The sequence below is a fragment of the Sturnira hondurensis genome, unplaced genomic scaffold (genome assembly GCF_014824575.4).
Source record: "Sturnira hondurensis isolate 20B ecotype Veracruz unplaced genomic scaffold, ASM1482457v3 Scaffold0001221, whole genome shotgun sequence".
Taxonomy (NCBI): Eukaryota; Metazoa; Chordata; class Mammalia; order Chiroptera; family Phyllostomidae; genus Sturnira; species Sturnira hondurensis.
The window spans coordinates 3561021-3578137 of NW_028073852.1; the positions used below are offsets into that span (position 1 = coordinate 3561021).

General features: G+C 59.6%; 1 protein-coding gene across 1 annotated transcript in view; it reads left to right on the top strand.

The window, feature by feature from the left end:
- Positions 1-17117, top strand: part of UBE2O (ubiquitin conjugating enzyme E2 O) — a 41417-nt gene that overhangs the window by 13542 nt on the left and 10758 nt on the right. Inside the window, exons 2-3 of the mRNA XM_037064959.1 lie at positions 16712-16771; positions 16891-17001. Coding sequence (XP_036920854.1) covers positions 16712-16771; positions 16891-17001 — 171 coding nt within the window. The remainder of the gene's footprint in view (positions 1-16711; positions 16772-16890; positions 17002-17117) is intronic.

Genomic DNA, 17117 nt, shown 5'->3' on the forward strand with positions numbered 1-17117 from the left:
TTGAGAGCAGGTTGGGATCACCTTGACCAGCGCTCTGCGCGGCGCTGGCCAGCAGTTAGAGCCGACTGGAAGGGAGTGAGCTCTGCTGCGGTTTCCCGTCCCCTCTGGGAGCCCGCACAGTACGTACGTGTGACCCCGGTGTCGGGGGAGATGCTGCTGACTAGCTTGTCTGCCCCATGAGGCCAACCTTAAACCTCATCTTGGTCTCCGTGTCTGTGTCCGTGTCTGTGTTAGTGTCTGTGTCCGTGTCCGTGTCCATGTCCATGTCCGTGGGCATGTTCAGGGGATACAGCTAAGAAAACTCCCTACTCAACACCATAGACCAGGCAGTCCTGACTTGCCTTTAAAAAAAAGCAAAACAGCTTTATTGAGATACCATAAAGTTCTCCCTTTTAAAGTGTCCAGTCAAAGTGGTTGTCAGTGTGCACTCAGAGATTCGTGCACCCATCGCCGCCGTCTAGATTTAGAACGTTTCGTCACCCCGGAGGGCCCTGCCCCCTTAGCAGTCCCCCCGCACTTCCCCACCCTCGGGCCCTCTGACCACTGCTTGTCCCCGTGGGCTTGTCTCTGCTTTTCATGTGTGTGGGCCTGGGTGGCCTGGGTGGCCCGGGTGGCCGTCGGTGCCTGGGTCCTCTCACTGAGCGTGTAGGCTTCTGTGTGGACGCGTATTTCCAGTCTCCTGGGCGTCACTCACAGCAGCGGACGTGGCTGGGCAGTGTGGTGACTCTGCGTTTAACCTTCTGAGCAGCTGGCCTGCAGTTTCCCAGGGTGGCCCCACTGTTCTACGCTCCCGCCCGCGACGCAGGAGGGTCGCTGTTTCTCCACGGCCTTGCCAACACTGGTGGGTGTCATCCCGTGGGTGTGAGGCGGCGGCGCAGCGTGGTGGCGCTTTCCCAGTGACCGAGGGTGTCGGGCGCCTTTGTCACGAGCTTGCTAGCCACCTGCGGGTCTCCTTTGGGAAGTGTCTCTTTGCACCGGTCCTTGCTTTCCGATTGGGTTGCTCGTCGGCTGCCTCTTGGACCTGCGCTTGCTGCACCTTCTCTCTGTTCTGCAGAGTCTGGCAGGTGGGCGCCACCTTGTCCAGCGGGCGCCCTCTCCGTGCCGTGGGGTCTGTGCCAAGCATTCATCCTCCTTTCTGTTTGAATGTGGGGGATCTGAGACCCTCAGAAACCGAAAGGCCTGAAGTTCTACGTCTTTCCAGGGACAGAGTTTTCATTGTACGTCCAGGGCTGCTACCTGGCTGTTGTGGACAGTGGGGCAAGCCGTCTCATACTTTGCAGTCATGTGACCCCCAGCACGCGGGTTCCAGGTGAGGCCGTCGTGGGCGGAGACCGCCCGCCTGTTGTTCCCCGCGTGCTTGCGCACAGTCCAGACTGCAGCGCTTCCTCCTTGGACAGCGGCGAGATGCTGCTCTGTCGGTCGTTTCCTGTGCCCACCACGGTGACGAGGCGCAGATCTGTTCCTTCACCGCAGAGGAGGCTCACTTTCTGGTGGGCGCGGAGAGCCAGGGATCACCGGACATACTCAGAAGACCCCCTGCGTGAGCGAAGGGCGGAGGCTGGCACCAGCGAAGGGGGAGGCGCATCAGGGGAGACAGAGCGGCACCGACCCAGAAGAGACCTCCACACACAGAGCGAATGTGCTCACAGGAGTGAGGGCTGATGTTTTGTCAATGGAATGAGACAGGATGCTCTAGAGATGAGAACAAGAAAGAATTATGGGCCCTGGCTGGTGTAGCTCAGTGGACTGAGCTCGGGCCTGCGAACTAGACGATCGTGGTTCGATTCCCAGTCAGGGCACATGCCTGGGTTGCAGGCCAGTTCCCAGCAGGGGACTCAAATTTTTAAAAAATCTTTAAAAAAAAGAATTATGGGAAAGTAGCGTAATACTCGGGAGGGAAGGAAAGTTGACAAAAAAGACCCCAAGGAAAGAGGGTAAAAACATGTAGGCGGTCTCTAAAGAGAGAAAGGGGGAGTCACAGAAGTCCGGGGTGTTTCCAGAAGCGACGGCCACGGGGTTTCAGGAGGGGAACGGAAAAGCCCTGACTGGCACCTTGCGTGATTCCAGAACCCTGGGGACGATGCTGCCAAAGCGGGGACAGATCATGCATGGAGGGACCAGGCGAAGGTGCTGGGACTTGCCCACCTCCCGGGAAGCCAGAGGCGGTGGGGTGGGTTTCCAGTCTGATGTGGGGGACTGAGCACGCGCGGACTGCTGCTGCGGCGACCACTCGGAGTTGCTGAGTGACCTGCGACACGGCTTTGCATGGCTGCACTCGTAGGAGAGTAAAGGGATAGTGAGAAACAAAACACAAGGGATTTACAGCCAGAGCAGAATTGCCCCACTGGTGTGGCAGCCCTGGGGGTGTTTATTGGGCCCCACAGCAGTAGAGGCGTGGGTTTTCGTGAACGTGTACAGTACAGATTGAAATACAGAGCCCCTCAGAGGGCTCTTTCCTGACCAAAGGGATTCGGGCATGTCTCCTCTGTGGGGCCAGAGGGGGGCAAGGGAAGGTTCAGGGCCCCACTGGCCGAGGTACGCGGGGTCTCCTGTCACACCCGCATCCGAGGTCTGTGCCTGGATTCCCACACAGGTCGGACTCCCAAGGCGGGCGCCAAACACCCCACAGCGGGCGCAGCCAGGCTGCCCTTTCACTGGGTTCCTGAGATCGCCCCAGGTGACGGGCTCGTGCTGGGAAACTGCTAGACACGCAGAAATTATGAGCAAGAGTCAGCCAGCTGTCACAGCAAACAGGATTGCCAGCATTTAAAGACTTCAGATAATGGGAGAGATTATAAAATCTATAAAGTGATCGAAATAATTATAGATTCACAGGAAGCTGCAGAAACATACTTCCAGAAGGACGCTAAGCCCAGGAGAAAGGACAGGGAGGAGGAGGAGTGGTGTAGAAGACATCAGAATCGTGTGTTGGCTTGTGAAACCGTGGCTGTCACTCACTCGAGGAGAATTAAGAACAAAAATACAGACAAAGTGTGGGCGTGAGGGACGGGACGATTGAATGAGCGCGTTCCAGGAGGGCTGAATTGGGGGGGGGGGACGGGTCTTGATCTGCTTCGGACTTCGATCAGGCAGACGTGTTAGAAGTGTGCGGGGAACCACAAAGACGGTAGGAAGGGTTGGGGGCTTTCAGACCAGCAGAGGGGAAGTGTGCAGATCGCAGAACCGAGGTCACCACTCTGGGAAAAAGAACAAAGAGAACGTGTGGACGGCGGAAAGCTCTGAAGGAACTTGAACTAGTCCACGCGGTGTCGGTTGGTATCAGCAGTGACCGTCCATCGGAGGCTGCCCAGGAGCCCTGGAGGGGATTCCGTATTTGGCCCAGCTGCCTGAGAAGCGGTTCTTTCCAGGCGTTGGGGACTATGAAAACCGCCTTCCTCCGGCCCTTGAACCAGAAGCTGGTGGGAGGTGGGCTTCACTGGGACAAGGGAGTTTGCTGAGGCCCCGAAACCGAGCTTCCACACGGCAGGCCGCACAGGGGAGTGCACACTGGGTGGGCGGTTTCCGCGGAGGAGAGCCTCGGGAACGGGACAAAGCCCGGGAAACGCATGGGGGTCCTTGGACCACATCAGGAAAAGTTAGGGACTGGCACTGGACAGGGCTCTCGCTGTGTGCGCAGAGCGTGCGCAGAGCGTGCGCAGAGCGTGCGCAGAGTGTACGCAGTCACAGGGGGGGTTCCCTTGTGAGCTGTGCCCGCTCCGCAACAGGGCCTTTCTGTGGCTCCAGGCTCGGCGGTGGGGTGTCGAAGGGTGGGCTTGCGGTCAGGGGCTGTCAGGGCGGCCGAGAGACCACAGGGCGATGGGAGTGGCCTCGGCACTGGTTGGGGATGCCAGGCGAGAGCATCGTGTTTACATGTCGCGGGAGGAATGTTCGGACTACTGAGAAATTAGAACTTGGCTGCCTGGAGGGAGCTCTTTTGGGAGCGTAAGACAGGGACTGTTACTTCGTGTTGTTAAACCTTTTGGTGCTCCTCCATTTCTTGTGTTTTTTAGATTTACAGGTTTAAACCTACACTGTTCCATAGAAATACGGTATGAGCCACATGTAATTTAATATTTTTTTTAGTGGCTACGTTAAAAAAAAAGTAAAACGGAACTGGTGAAGTTTATTTTAGTCCATTTTATTGAAGCCAGCAGAGACCCACAATATCATCGCAACCTGTAACAGACACAGAAAACATCTTCGCGGTAGTTCGTGCCTTCCTCCTCAGCCTTCGGAGCCCTGCTCTAGCGTACCCCATTCAGCCTCGGCCGCGTTCCACGAGCTCCCCTGCTGGACAGCGCAGGGATGACCCAGGAGGGACAACGGAGGACCTGCTTCCTGTGGGCTTGTGCTGCTGTGCAGACCTGTCCTTGGGAAGCCCACCCTGGAGGGTGGCGCCCGACCCCGGTTACTCCCCCTGCCCGGCTGCCCCTACTTTAACTTATGGTCACGGGCAGGAAGATTCATTCAGCATCCTCACGGCAGTCACCTGCCCTGGTGGGCTTCACACACAGACAAACATGGATACAAGGGGTGGTGGGTCCTATGGAGAAGAGACGGGGGGCGGAGAATGAGGCTGAGTGATTCTGCGTGGGTGGTCGGAGCAGGCCTTTCTGAGGAGGACACGCCTGAGCAAAGACTCGGGCGCAGTTGTCTGGGGCAGATGCGGAGCCGTGACTGTTCCGAGGTGGCCCGGTGCACACGCATCAGTGCATAGCTGCCTGTCAAACTGCCTGTCCTCCCCGCCGTCCCCGCCCTCCCTGCCCTCCCTGCCCTTCCCTTGGCTCTGCACAGGCTCAGCCCATGTGCTGATGTTTCCTTAGCATCCGGCACAGCGTCCACCATCCTTGTAGGTATTTAGTTTGTGCAGTGACTGGATGGGTGGATGGTCAGCACTTGATCAAGTGAGCAGCGTATAATAAGGTCCAAGCCCAGACCTTTCCCCTGGCTGGTGTTGCTCAGTGGATTGGGCATTGTTCTGCAAACCAAAAGGTCACCAGTTCAGTTCCCAGTCAGGCACAGACCCAGGTTGCGTGCTAGGTCCACAGTTGGCGTTCTTGAGTGACGTTTCAGGCACCCAGTCGATGTTTCTCTTCTTTCCTTCCCCTCTCTCTAAAAATAAATAAAATCTAAAAAAAAAAAAACCAACCCAGATTTTCTATAGGGCAGACTGTGTCCCTGCCCAACGTATGGTAGACCAGAGACAGGACTGGAGCCTCAGGCCTGGGAACAGCCTGGTGATGGTCAGATGCCCTCAGTCCCACCGTGTCCTGTGTTCATTTACAGCTTCTGTGCATCACCTGCTTCCGGACGGTTCAGACTGCTGATGTGGGAGGCAAACTCCGGAATAATCGGAGGGGTGTTGGAGGAGAGGGGGGAGGGCAAGGGAGCGAATGCTTCGATTGCTTTCCGAGTGCCGCACGGGTCCTGGTGCTGAGACCCCTGACTGTTGCTGCCTGCCCCCTCCAGTGGCTCCACTGGCCCTCGAAGGAAGGGCTGTAGCGCAGCCCTTGAAGCGTCTTCATCAGGTCGTGCTCCTTGAGAAGGTCTGGGTACAGCCTGGTGCCGCCTGCTGGTTCCTTGGGCCTTCAGTGCAGCGTGCAGGTCGCCTGCTCCTAGGGCCCATGGGTTAAGGGACATAGAGCCAGGCCAGAAAGGGGAGAAAGGAAAGCTGAGACGTTTATTTCATCAGGGATGTAGCGCAGCCCAGAAAGTGGCCAGCCCTTCCCAATCAGGGATGTGACACCTGAATGCATCCACTGTCACACGTTAATGTGTCCTGGTGGCACTTGTCACTACCGCTTTTGGAGGGACACAGTATAGCTGTGCCCGCTGTGTCCCATGCTCTGGTGGCTTGGGTGAGTGTGATGTCTTTCTCTGGAGGGGGAGTAGACACGGTAGCGTCAGCCACAAACTGGTGGCAGGCTGTGACTTGGTTTTGCAGTGTTGTCCTGCAGTTGGGTGCACAGTGGGGCACTGTCATGGCTGGGCTGTGTCCCATTTCCTGCTAGAGGACCAGAGGGCCTCTTGGAGATAAACCTATAGCCCCAGTAGGCATTTGTAGGAATTTCCTCCTCACCTCTGTCTCCACTCGTGTTGGGAACCGCCCTGCCTGGTTTCAGGAGCTGAAACCCCCATGGCTGAGGCTGAGTGAGAGACCTTGGGACCACAAGCCACTAAGGAGACAAAGCTTATCTCCCTGGCAGGGGCGCTGCCTCTGCCCCCTGTACTTCACCCTGCTTGGCCCCGGGAGGATGACTGGTTAGCCAGTGACCAATAAGATTCCTCAAGGGAGGGACGACCTGAGACAGGCATGGTCAGGAAGGGGCCCTCAGGGAAGGATTTGGGGGGGCTGTAGAAAAAGGGGGTGATGGACCCTTGCCCCTCGGCTTTGACATAGCCTGAGTCCTCATTCTCTCTGCTAGAAATCTCCTAAACTCTTGGCTGCCTTACTTCCCCCACCCGACTTAAGCCTGAAACAATGACAGAGGGTGGTGCAGCCCTGTGCTGGAAAGGGCGGGTGCCCTGGGGCATCAGGCCTTAGGAAGAATGCATAAAATCCTGTGAAACCTGCTTTGATAGGAATGTCCGCAGTTTTCTGATAAGGGTCTGAGCAGGAAATGAGTGTTTCCCAAAGTTTCCTGGCCCTTTAGCTCTCTGACCCAGACTCTGAATAAGCCCTCGGAGTTCTCGGAATGTTGTCTATTGTTTGATCCTCACTGCTGGACAGTGATTGATGAGCTTTACCCGTGTTCCTGAGCCAATGAACCCAATAAGGACCCACTGAGGAACAGGCTCCTGGCCCTTCTCCTTTGAGAGCTCGGCCACCTTTCCTCCCCAAGCAGAGCACGTCTTGGTGGACTCACTCTCATCCGTGGAGGACGGGGGAACCTGCGAGCGGAGCCCCCCCACGTGGACTGGGGGTCCTCTCACTCTCCTGCCCTGCCAGTCAACACAAGCTCACCCAGAGACGGCCGCCACATGTGTTTAATTTTGCTGGAAATCTCTGCTCAGGAGGCGGCTACCTGATCCCGTCCTGACCTAATTCTCATGACATGGGTGCTGAGGGAAGGAAGGTGTCATCACTGTCAGGGTGGGCACTGAGGAGCGCTGGCCCCGGGAAGGCCAGGTCTGCTGACCCCTGACCCTGTGGTGTTGGCCTGTCCGTGGGCTCTATGGCTATGACATCAGGGGGTGGGGTGGGGCCTGTTTGGGGGGCTGTCAGAGTCATCACCAATGACAAGAGACCCTGGCTCGTTACCGGCCTCAGGGTCTTGTGTCTCCCTCTCCTCAGCGTCCTGGGCCGTCATGAGCCCCTGCTTTTCTGGGAAAAGGAAACCTTGGCAGCACCCGCCCAGCCGCTCGTCAAGGTGGAGTTTTAGAATTGAGGAAAGCAGGGACCTAGCGCTGTTCTGACGTGGCCGTTCCGAGGCGGAGGGTGGCACCTGCCTGCCCCTCTGGGGTGGCGTCCCCTTGCCTGCCTTCCTGCCTGCAGGGTGGCTCAGCAGTCGGGTGGTGTGGGGGCTTCTGCCCAGCCTTCTCCACCCTGAGCTCCCGGGCCGGAGGAAAACAAGGCCCACAGGAAGGCCAGCCGCTGGTCACTGAGAGCCTGGCCCCTAGGATTCGGGCTCTGGTGTGTGATTTCTACAGCCTTTGCCACCGCATTTGTGTCCTTAAAAATAGTGGTGCTGAGTGAGTGCCTTTCCTTCGTAGTCTGCTTCAGAAGGCAGGGCGTGCTTTGCAGAGAGCGTGGCCATTGACTGACCATTGGTGATGGGCGCGGGGACCAAAGGAGCCACAGATGCGCTGGATGGGGACGGGGGAGGGGGGGGCGAGACAGGCAGCGCTTTGCCGACTGAAGGTGATGTCGTTTTAAGACCATGCTGTTTTCCTGAGGGTCTGCAGGGGGGGGCGGCTGAAGAGAGGGGAGCAGGAGTGGCTGTCTTTGGGGCAGTACACCTGGGCCCCAGGTGCCTGCAAGTCCGGCTGGCAGAACCTAGGCGGTGGGCGCTGAACGCTGTCCTGGGACCTGGGGCTTTGTTCTGGGTGTCGGTCTGGGAATCATCCTAGCCTGGGGGCTGGACCGCCTAGGTGGAGGCGGGTTACAGTTGGGGGCCCTGTCATTTGGGGGGCCTGGTGCCTGTGCACCTGTTCAAGGATGAGCCACAGAGTGCATCAGGGATGTGAGGTCCCAGTGAGGGCACCCTTGGTTCGTTGTTTTAACCCGCTTTGCGTTTACATCTTGAGCCCCAAAATTAAATCTTTAAAATTTCCTAAAATTAAAAAGTGAATACCCTTAAGTCGTTGGAGTTCTGTTGTGTTCTAGAAGGTAAACTAGTTGAAGTAGAATAGTTTTAACCAGGGTAATGACTAGATTTGCTGGGGAAAATTAAGAAGTACATTGCTGGCTTCATCTAGAGGTTTGCTCAGCAGGTTGGGATGAAAACCGGGAGTCTGTGCTTTTTTTTTTTTTTTAAGATTTTATTTATTTATTTTTAGAGGGGAAGGAGAGAAGGAGAGAAACATCAATGTGCAGTTGCTTTTCGTGCGTCCCCTGCAGGGAACCAGCCTGCACCCCAGGTGCGTGCCCTGACTGGGAACCGAACCACGATCCTCTGTTTCGCAGGCCTGTGCTCAATCCACTGAGCTACACCAGCCAGGGCTGGAGTCTGTGCTTTAAAAGAGATCCGAGGAGTCTAGTGCGGAGTCGCCGTAAACGCTGGTCCTTCTCTGCGGGGCTGCTCCCATTTTCCTTCCCAGTCTTTCCACCACCGCCAACCCCCTCTGCTGTCACGGGCCGTCTCCACCGGCTGCTCTTCGAAGGCAGCCGTGTGGGGTCAGCCAGAGCACCTCCTTGCAGCTGGTTCTACGGCGTGGTGTCCAGAAGTGGGTGTCCTGGAGTTCCAGTAAGTCGTAGTCTCCCACCCCCAGGAAATGTGTCTTCCTCCAGGCTTGCGACAGCCTGAGTCCTGGCTGAGAGGTGCCCCCGGCCCTGGGCCCAGAGGAGCCCGGAGGAAGGGGGGCAGGCAGGTTTGTGACGAATGTACAGATAGGTCGTTGGGAGGGCAGGGCCCCGTCTCAAGGGGTGGCATCTGTCACTAGTTCCCTCTGCTACCCAGCACCCCAGGGACTCTGCAGGGTGCTACGGGGCCCTGTGGGGCGGCGAGGCCAACCTGGCCATGGGGGTGGGCCTTGGCAGAGCTCACTCCAGGGCACCCCAGCTCGGTGACTGCCCCTGCACCCGGTTTCCTGTCTGAAATGGGAGCCGGCCTTCCCCCGAGGAGGCTCTGGGGGCCCAGTGGCCTCTGAAGCCTCACTCCTCACAGCCGTCCGAGCACCCGTCCCGTGCTCTCCGATTCTCTCTTGGTTATATCCTCGTCATCTTGGGGGGGGGTCCGTGCTCATTAAAGGGGGGCGTTTTGACCGTGTGAGTAAGAGGGTGGTTATTTACACCCTGGAAGACTCTTGCGGGTTTCCTTGAAGCAGCGTTCCTGGTGTAGCCCAAATCCCTCCAATTCCCCCAGATTTCTTAGTGGCAGTACCTGAGTCAGGAAGCCCCTGTGCGGTAACTTGGGCATCCTTCTCATTCTGGGTAATGTTGCTGCATGCACTTGTTTTCTCCAGCTGAGCTGGAAGTTCCTCCGGAGGGAAGTGTCGGGGGCCTGGATTAGGTTGCGCCCTGGTGCCCCATCCCTGGGCTTTCTCAGGCCATGTAGACCAGGGTCACTCTTTCCTTTCGGCCAGCTAGCTGCTTGGGGGGATCTGTGGGGATCACACTCCAAAGCCCCCGTAGCCCCTTGGAGGGGCGGGAACTGGGCAGGTAGAGACTGGGCGAAGTGGCAGGGCGAGAGCTTCGGAGCTGGCCTGGCCAGGGCCGCCTGCCCTAGGTAGTGTCTGACACCTGGGGGAGGGGACGGGACTCCCTCCGCAGGCGTGGCTGGGGAGTGGTGATGCGATGCTGGCCTCAGCGGGACCAGTCCCATGTGCCTCGGGGCCACACTATGCCCCCTGCCGCATCTCCCTGCACTCTGGGGTTGGCGCGGCCTCCTCCCTGTCCCAGGGGCTCTGCTCTGTTGTGGGTTCGTCCCGACTTGGCAAGGTGTCTCAGCCTGAGACAGGCCACTGCGGGCGAGCCTTGGGGGCGGTGGCAGCAGCGGGGTGGGCCTCGGAGGCTCTGCGGCCTGAAGAGCAAGCTGGGAGGTGCCTTTGGCCCATCTGCTGGATCGGTCCCTGAGGGGTGTGAGGGACAAGCGGAGGCTGGTGCGGGTCAGCGAGGTTGTGTTTCCGTCGTGTTGGGGTCTCGGTCGCGGGCCTGGCTTGCTCCTTGTGCCTCTCTCATCCTGGCTGCCTTTGAAACGCCAGTCAGAGCAGCCTGAGCTCGGGGGTGTGCCTCACAGTCGCTTTGGGAATGTCTTCAGATGCGACTTTCCAGAATTCCATCCTGGGGACTGGGATGGGACAGTGAGCCTGGGCTGGGGCCCCAGGAGAGGCCAGGGCTGCAGCCAGGGCCCAGCGCTGAGAGCCAGCGTGGCGCTGATTGCTCTGGTGGCAGGCAGGGACAGCCGGGGCTCTGGGGCGCAGGGCTGGGCGGCGTGGGCAGGGCTGTGGACAGGTCACTCACCTCTCTTCTGTGGGTGGGGGCGGTGGCAGTCATGCCCCCGCCCCCCCGGGGAGTGGGAGCCTTGTGAGGGGCAGAGCCCGTAGATCGCCTTCCTGTAGGAGACGGACCTCAGTGAAGGTCTGCCCATGCGATCGCCACCATGCATTGTTCTGTGAACGAGCGTGACATCAGATGGGCAGGGTCTGGAAGGCAGCCTGAGGCCATGTGCTCTCTCTGCCCCGGGATAGTCAGGTTGCTCCCTGCTGACTCTCGGGGACAGCACCTCGGCCACCAGACCAGGACATGAAGTGGTGCTGTCCATTTCTCCACCGTTCAGTTATACTTCCTGAGGACAGATGCCTTCTCCTAAAGCTTCACATTTGTCCCCTCCCGTCAAACCCAGGAGTCTCCGGGCTGTTTGGTCCTTCTTAAGCTGGATTACCAAGACAGGGGTGTGGAGGTGGGCTTTCCCTCTGTGCCGCTCTGGCCACCGCACGCACCTGAGACCCGAGTCTCAAGCGCCACAGCGTCTGCAGAGACCTGGCCCCACTGCCGGGCTCTGGCTGGCCTGCTGCCAGGCACAGCTCTCCGGTCCGCCCCACACTTAGCAGGCAGTTGGACTGGGTCCCCTTCCTGTCCCCTTGGGCAGGCCGTGCCTCCAGGCCGTTCCTGTAAGCTGAGCACTGCAGCTTCCAGGCAGTGGTGTGGTGGTGCTGCCTCGCCGGCTGCTGGGCTGCAGTGTACAGTTGGAGGGAGCGCCGCTGGGCTCAGGCCCTGGGCTAGCCCTGGGGGTTGAGAGCACGGAGGCCTGGCCAGGTCTCCCCTGAAGCGGGGTGGGGGGGGGGGTGTCTGTGTGGGCAGTCCTGCGCCGCTGGGCCCTTCCCGCCTTCCTCACCCGCCAACCAGAAACAGGTTTGTGCCTGCCCCTCAGCTCAGCCTGCATTTCCTGTGCGTCAGTGTTTTCAGGTGTTCCATCCTATGTCCTCTAAGTGAGTGTTTTATAGCCAAGGTGCATTCCTGTGTGTGTCTCTTCCCGCCTCATTCTGAGCTTGTAGGAGACACAGACTGTTGAGCTGATTGGCCTCAGTCTTTAGCAGAGCTGCTGTCGAATTTCTGCAGCTCTCGACTGAGAGTTTCTCGTCAGGGGCGCCGACACCTGTCTGTTGCTGCACACTGCCCAGCCATTTCCTTATGCCCTCCCTGTCCCCCGAGTGTGGGAAGCTCCCAGCCATTTGTGGTTTGCTGACGAGCTGCGCGGTCCTCAGGTGGGCAGCTGCCACCTGTTGTGGCTCCCAGTCCAGTTGGAGCTGGAAACCAGGCTTAGAACAGAGCTGGAAGAGGGCCTGCTGCAGCCCCAGTCGGGGCCCTTTGCTGCCCGTCCTGTCCCTGCCCCACAGTGTCTGTGTGCAGGCAGGCACACGGGTCCCGGGTCTGTCTGTGTTTGCTGGCGTTTCGGCCCCAGACCAGCTTCGGATGACAGAGAAGAGGCGTCGTTCCCCTTGATGTAACCGCCAGAGCAGTGTAGAGCCTGCACAGGGCACAGAGCGGTGGGGAGTGGCCTCAGACCTCTTGGGAGCAACCCACTGCAGGGTAGGCATTTCGTGTGTACGTCACACGTGCAGCTGGAGACATGGTCTCTGGACAGTGCCCTTCCATGTCCCAGTGCTGGCCACGCCGCTCGACTGAGCTCACAGCCCACTAGTGGGCCACGACCTGTGGTTGGAAAACCACTGCTCTAGGGGGCGTTCCATTCTAGGATCTTCCAGACTTTTCCATAACCTCACGCTGTGGCGCCCGGCGGGCCTATGGGGACTGTGGCCGAGTATCAAGAGGCTTCTGGAGATCTCGGGCCTGGCTCTGTCCAGCGAAGGGAATGCCTTACTGAGTACAAACCCTAACTGGGGGCCACAGTAGGGCGTCCCCCATTCTCCACCAGGGCACAGGGTGGGGCTGGCAGCCATGGGTCCTCACGGCCTGAGACTGGCTTATTAATGGGCACCAGTGGGAACCGGGCACGCTGCTGGGCCTCTTGTTTGGGGCTGTTCCCGGATGTCAGTGCAGCCCGGGCATTGGTGACGCCCCTGACCCCAGAGAGACTGGGCAGGTTTCTCCCTGTGGGAGAACGTCCACATCTTCTGGGTGTTTTGGTCTTCTCCAGAGTTTGACAGGAGGTGACAGTCGGCGGTTGGTGGCTTCCAGCCTTGACACACAGGCTTGGGCGCCTCTGTGGCCGTCCCGTGCCCTTGCCGAACCCGACCTCTGCAGCTTCCCCTCTCGCGAGGGGCACCCCGCCCCGTCAGCGTTCTGGGCATGGGTGCCAGTGACTAGGCCCGAGGCCGCCTCTGTCCATCCCTAGGGCACGTGCTTGCATTCCACTGAGTGGGCTAGGCCTTAGGGACCCCCAGTCCTGCAGGATCTGGCCTTCAGATCCACTTGGAAGTAGCTTCTCATATCATTTCCCCAGTTCAACCTATGGATCAGCCTCAGTGTGCCCTTTTCCATCCCAGGGACATTTTTGCAGTCCTCCGGGCCTCTGCTGGGATGGCCCCTCCCTCCCTCCCTGCCCTTTGGAGTGGCCCCTTTAAAGGGAGTCCTTCGTGCCCTTTGCCAGTCTCTCTCTCTCACATGCCCGCCTGCCACTGCTCTCTGTGGGGCACTCAGCACCGCCAGACTGAGTCTGCCAGTCTCACCTCCCCACCCCGCTGGGGGGGGGGTGCGCTTCGGGAGAGCAGGAACATGGTCCCAGTCCTCGCGGCTCAGGTGCTTGAGCTTTCTGGAAAGTAGGTGCAGGGACCCCTTGTCACGAGGGCAGGTGCGTCCCGTCTCCTGCTCCCGGAGGAGGCCGTGGGGGCTCAGGATTGGGTTCTTGGCTCCAGCAGACGCGTCACAAGTGTCCACAGTGATGTGCGGTCATTTTAACCTCTCGCTTGGAGACACACTTCTGTTTTGGTGTTATCTTTTGTTGTTTTTTTTTAATGCTCAGAAAGTTCTAGTAGCTGCAGCTCTCGCTCAGAAATGCTAATAGCTCACCACGTCAGAGGTTCGGGAATTCAGGGAGGACAGTTGAGATCTGTCCCCGCTCAGATCCCACCCTGGTAGCACTGTGTTTGAGAAGACATTCAGGCTGCACCTGCCGCCAACAACGAAACACAGGCCTGTTGTCCTGGGGTTGCCGTGCTCTGGAAGTGCGGTTTCCTAGAGCGGGTACAGCGCCCTCTAGCGTCAGCCTCTGGGGCGTCCGGTGTTTGTGATCTAGGTACCCGCTGGATGAGGGGAGGAGGGCTTCTCCCATCTGAGCCCTCCACAGGCGCTGGGGCCCTGCTGGCACGGCAGCCAGGCCTCAGCAGCCTTCCCCAGGCCTCAGCAGCCTTCCCCGGGCCCCAGAAGTTAGCAGAGCATCACTGCTTTGGCAACCAGGAGGGCCTCTGTCTTTCAGAATGGAGCGTGGGTCCGCCAGAGATGTGCTCCCCTCTGTCCTCTGTCTGCAGCTTTGGGCCGGGTGACTGGGGCTGGACTGCGGGGCTCTGGGGCTGGCTCCACCCCCCAGGAGCTGTGGTCGGCGCTGTTGGTGCTGCTACTGTGAGGCTGAAGGTTCTGGAACTGGGTGCCCACAAGCACAGTGGTCCCTTCCAGTGCAGGGTGCCCGGGACAGCGGAAGGGAGGCCTGCTGAGGGAGAGGCACACAGCTGGCAGAGGGCAGCCTCTGTGGAGAACGGCAGCGCCCAGGGCGGGGCATGGGGATGTGAAGGAGGCCTTCCAGACACCTGCTCCTCATCTTTCTGGGATTCCCGAGGGAAGGGAATGTTGCCAGGACAGGGGTCACCCCAGCACCTTGTTCTCCCTGCCACTCCCACTCTGCTTCCCGCTGCATCAGGGGCTCTAGAGAAGTGTCGCCCCTTGTCCTGGGAGGTTAGAGGGGCCCGGGGACTGGCTTCGCTGGGCAGGGGAGTCACACATTCGCAGGTCAGGAGAGGCCGGCATCGGCTGACCGGGCTCCCTGTCCCGGGAGTGCTGTGGCTGAGGTAGGCAGGAGAGGACCCACCCCGGCCTGGTGGCGGTGCCTGGCAGCTTCTGGGGGCCATGCTGCTCCTGCCTCAGCCCCAGTAGGAGCCTCCATCTCCCCGGCACCTGGGAGCAATGTCCCACTGGGGTCTGCACCGACCGAGGGCCCGTACCCAGGCCACTGTCCCGCAGGCTCTCCTGGAGAAAAACACAGCCGCCGGGCAGGGACACAATCTGCAGGCGCCACGTGGGCCCTTCTCAGGGGTCCCTGAGCTGACTGCCACGGCTCACCCCGAGCATGACGCACACCCCCCCCCCCGCCCCCACAGGATGGTCTCTCTCCTTGAATCTCCTGGGGCTGTATCTCCTGGCGTCTCTGGCGAGTTGGAAAGACCCGAGTTTGAAATGAGAGAGGCCAGAGATAGGGTGGTTGGCACTGAAAACGCCCCGTCCCCGACCAGAGACGAGGGCCCAGGGCATTCCAGGGTGGGATGTTCTTTGCATTAAAAAGTGCCGCTGTCGGAAAAGTGCCACTGTCGGGCCACCACAGCCTCAGCAGGGGCCACGTGGCCCTGCACAGCCTCCTGGGCCTTTGATCAGAGCCTAAGGCCCGGGACTCAGCAAAGCCTCCGCCGGGGCCGTGGTGTCTGGCAGAGCCGTCACAGCCAGTGCCTGCCGAGCACTTACCGTGCGCCCCACGCCGCCTTGTTAGTCCCCTCCGCCACCCCAAGGTGGCCACTGTCACCTCATTTTATACCCGTGGACGTGTGCAGTTGGCCTGCAGTTTCAGAGCTGGTGCATCTGTGTGTCTGGCTTGAGGAACCCCATGCCTAATGGCCGGGCTCAGTCTCATCTGGGTCACGGGCTTACGTTCCCTGTAGGAAAATCGGACTGCTTGTTGGTGGCTGGGCCCGGTGCTCCCCCTGTATGTTTTTGTAAGGCACAGTCTAGTTCTGGTGGAGTTGGTTTCAGTCACCATTGCCAAAATGTCAGTGACCTTGAGCCGGTGTCTCCGGTCTCCTGCTCTGGGGGTCACCTTTCCATGGCCCCGGGCTTGAGACTGGAGAGAATGTTGTTGGAGGGAACAGCTCGTCCACCCCCCATGGTTTGAGGACTTGCAGGTGCCTGTCCGTGACTCGATGAGGAGCTACAGAGGGGTGGCCCTGGGCTGGGGGAGCCAGCAGGGCAGACTGGCTGGCCTGTGGGAGGGGGATCCAGTGCCTGACAGACGGGGGTCCGCCCCCCTGAGGCCCCAGCTGTCCTCTTGTCCTCTTGGAGGAGGGCGGCCTGCGGGGTGTTTGTGGAGGGTGGGTCAGGTGCTCGCTGTGCAGTTGGCCAGGCTCCCAAAGCCGGCTGACCGGAGTTACTCAGCAGCCTGCAGGGCTCCGCAGCCCGGCAGATAAGGAGCAGGCTGTGGCTGGCGGGACAGATAGCCAGGATTGGAAGGTGGCGTCGGTGATAGCTGGCTGCAGGGTGACTGGAGTGACCCGCACAGCCTGGAGTCACGCCCCTCCTCCGCCCCACTATCTCCTCGGCCCTCGGCCCAGGGCCCGGGAGCAGCCACTTGCACAAAGGAGAAAAAGGATTTCACTCCCAGCAAAGTGTTTCGCTCTCTGTAGAACAGGCTCTTAAATCTTCGATTTAAATGATGGTTTCTGTGATCTGTCATTTAGCCACTGTTTGGTCAAAATGACCCCTGTCAGTCAGAGCAGAGGTGTCAGACTCCTTTCTACCAGGGGTCGAATCAGCCTGGGGTTTGCCTTCAAAGGGCTGGATGTGGTTTTTTAGGACTGTGTAAATGTAACTACTCCTTAACTAGGGGCAGGGAGCTGGCCGCTGCCGCTGGGGAGGAACGAGGTGGAGGGCCGGGGCCTCTGCCTGCCGCCCGTGGCCTCTTGCTTGCTTTTGGTGGGGGGGTTAGAGCTTAGAGTTCTGAGGTCTCCCAGTCTGGCTGCAGCGAGTGGGTGTGTGTTTGTGAAAACCAACCCCAACACTCAGGATCTGTGTGCTCGCTCCAGTGGGTCTTTGCTCCCGGGAAGCTGGGACAACTGTGCACACCCCATGGTGACACCCGGGGCCAGTCTCTCATGCCTGTGTTTTCTTGTCCAGCTAAAACTGGAGGACCGCTCCGTGGTGCCCCGGGACGTGGTCCGGCACAGGCGATCCATGGTGAGTCCTGCATCCCAGGCCCGGTGGGGGGCTCCTGGGAGTGGCTGCGCCGGGTCTCCCACAGGGGCAGCCACAGGGGCTCACTCAGGCCTGGATGCCCCCCTGCCCCTCAACCCCAGGACAGCCAGTGCGGCACCGTGATCGACGTCAGCATCGACTGTGCCGTCAAGCTCGTCGGCACCAACTGCATCGTCTATCCCGTCAACAGCAAGGACCTGCAGCACATCTGGGTGAGCCCCTGCCCCCGCCGTGTGCCCCTTGCGCTTGGGCCCCTTGGTGGGACTTCAGTGCAGCCCCTCTTGGGTCAGAGGCCTCAGAGGCAGAGCACAAGGTCCTGTGTCCCCCA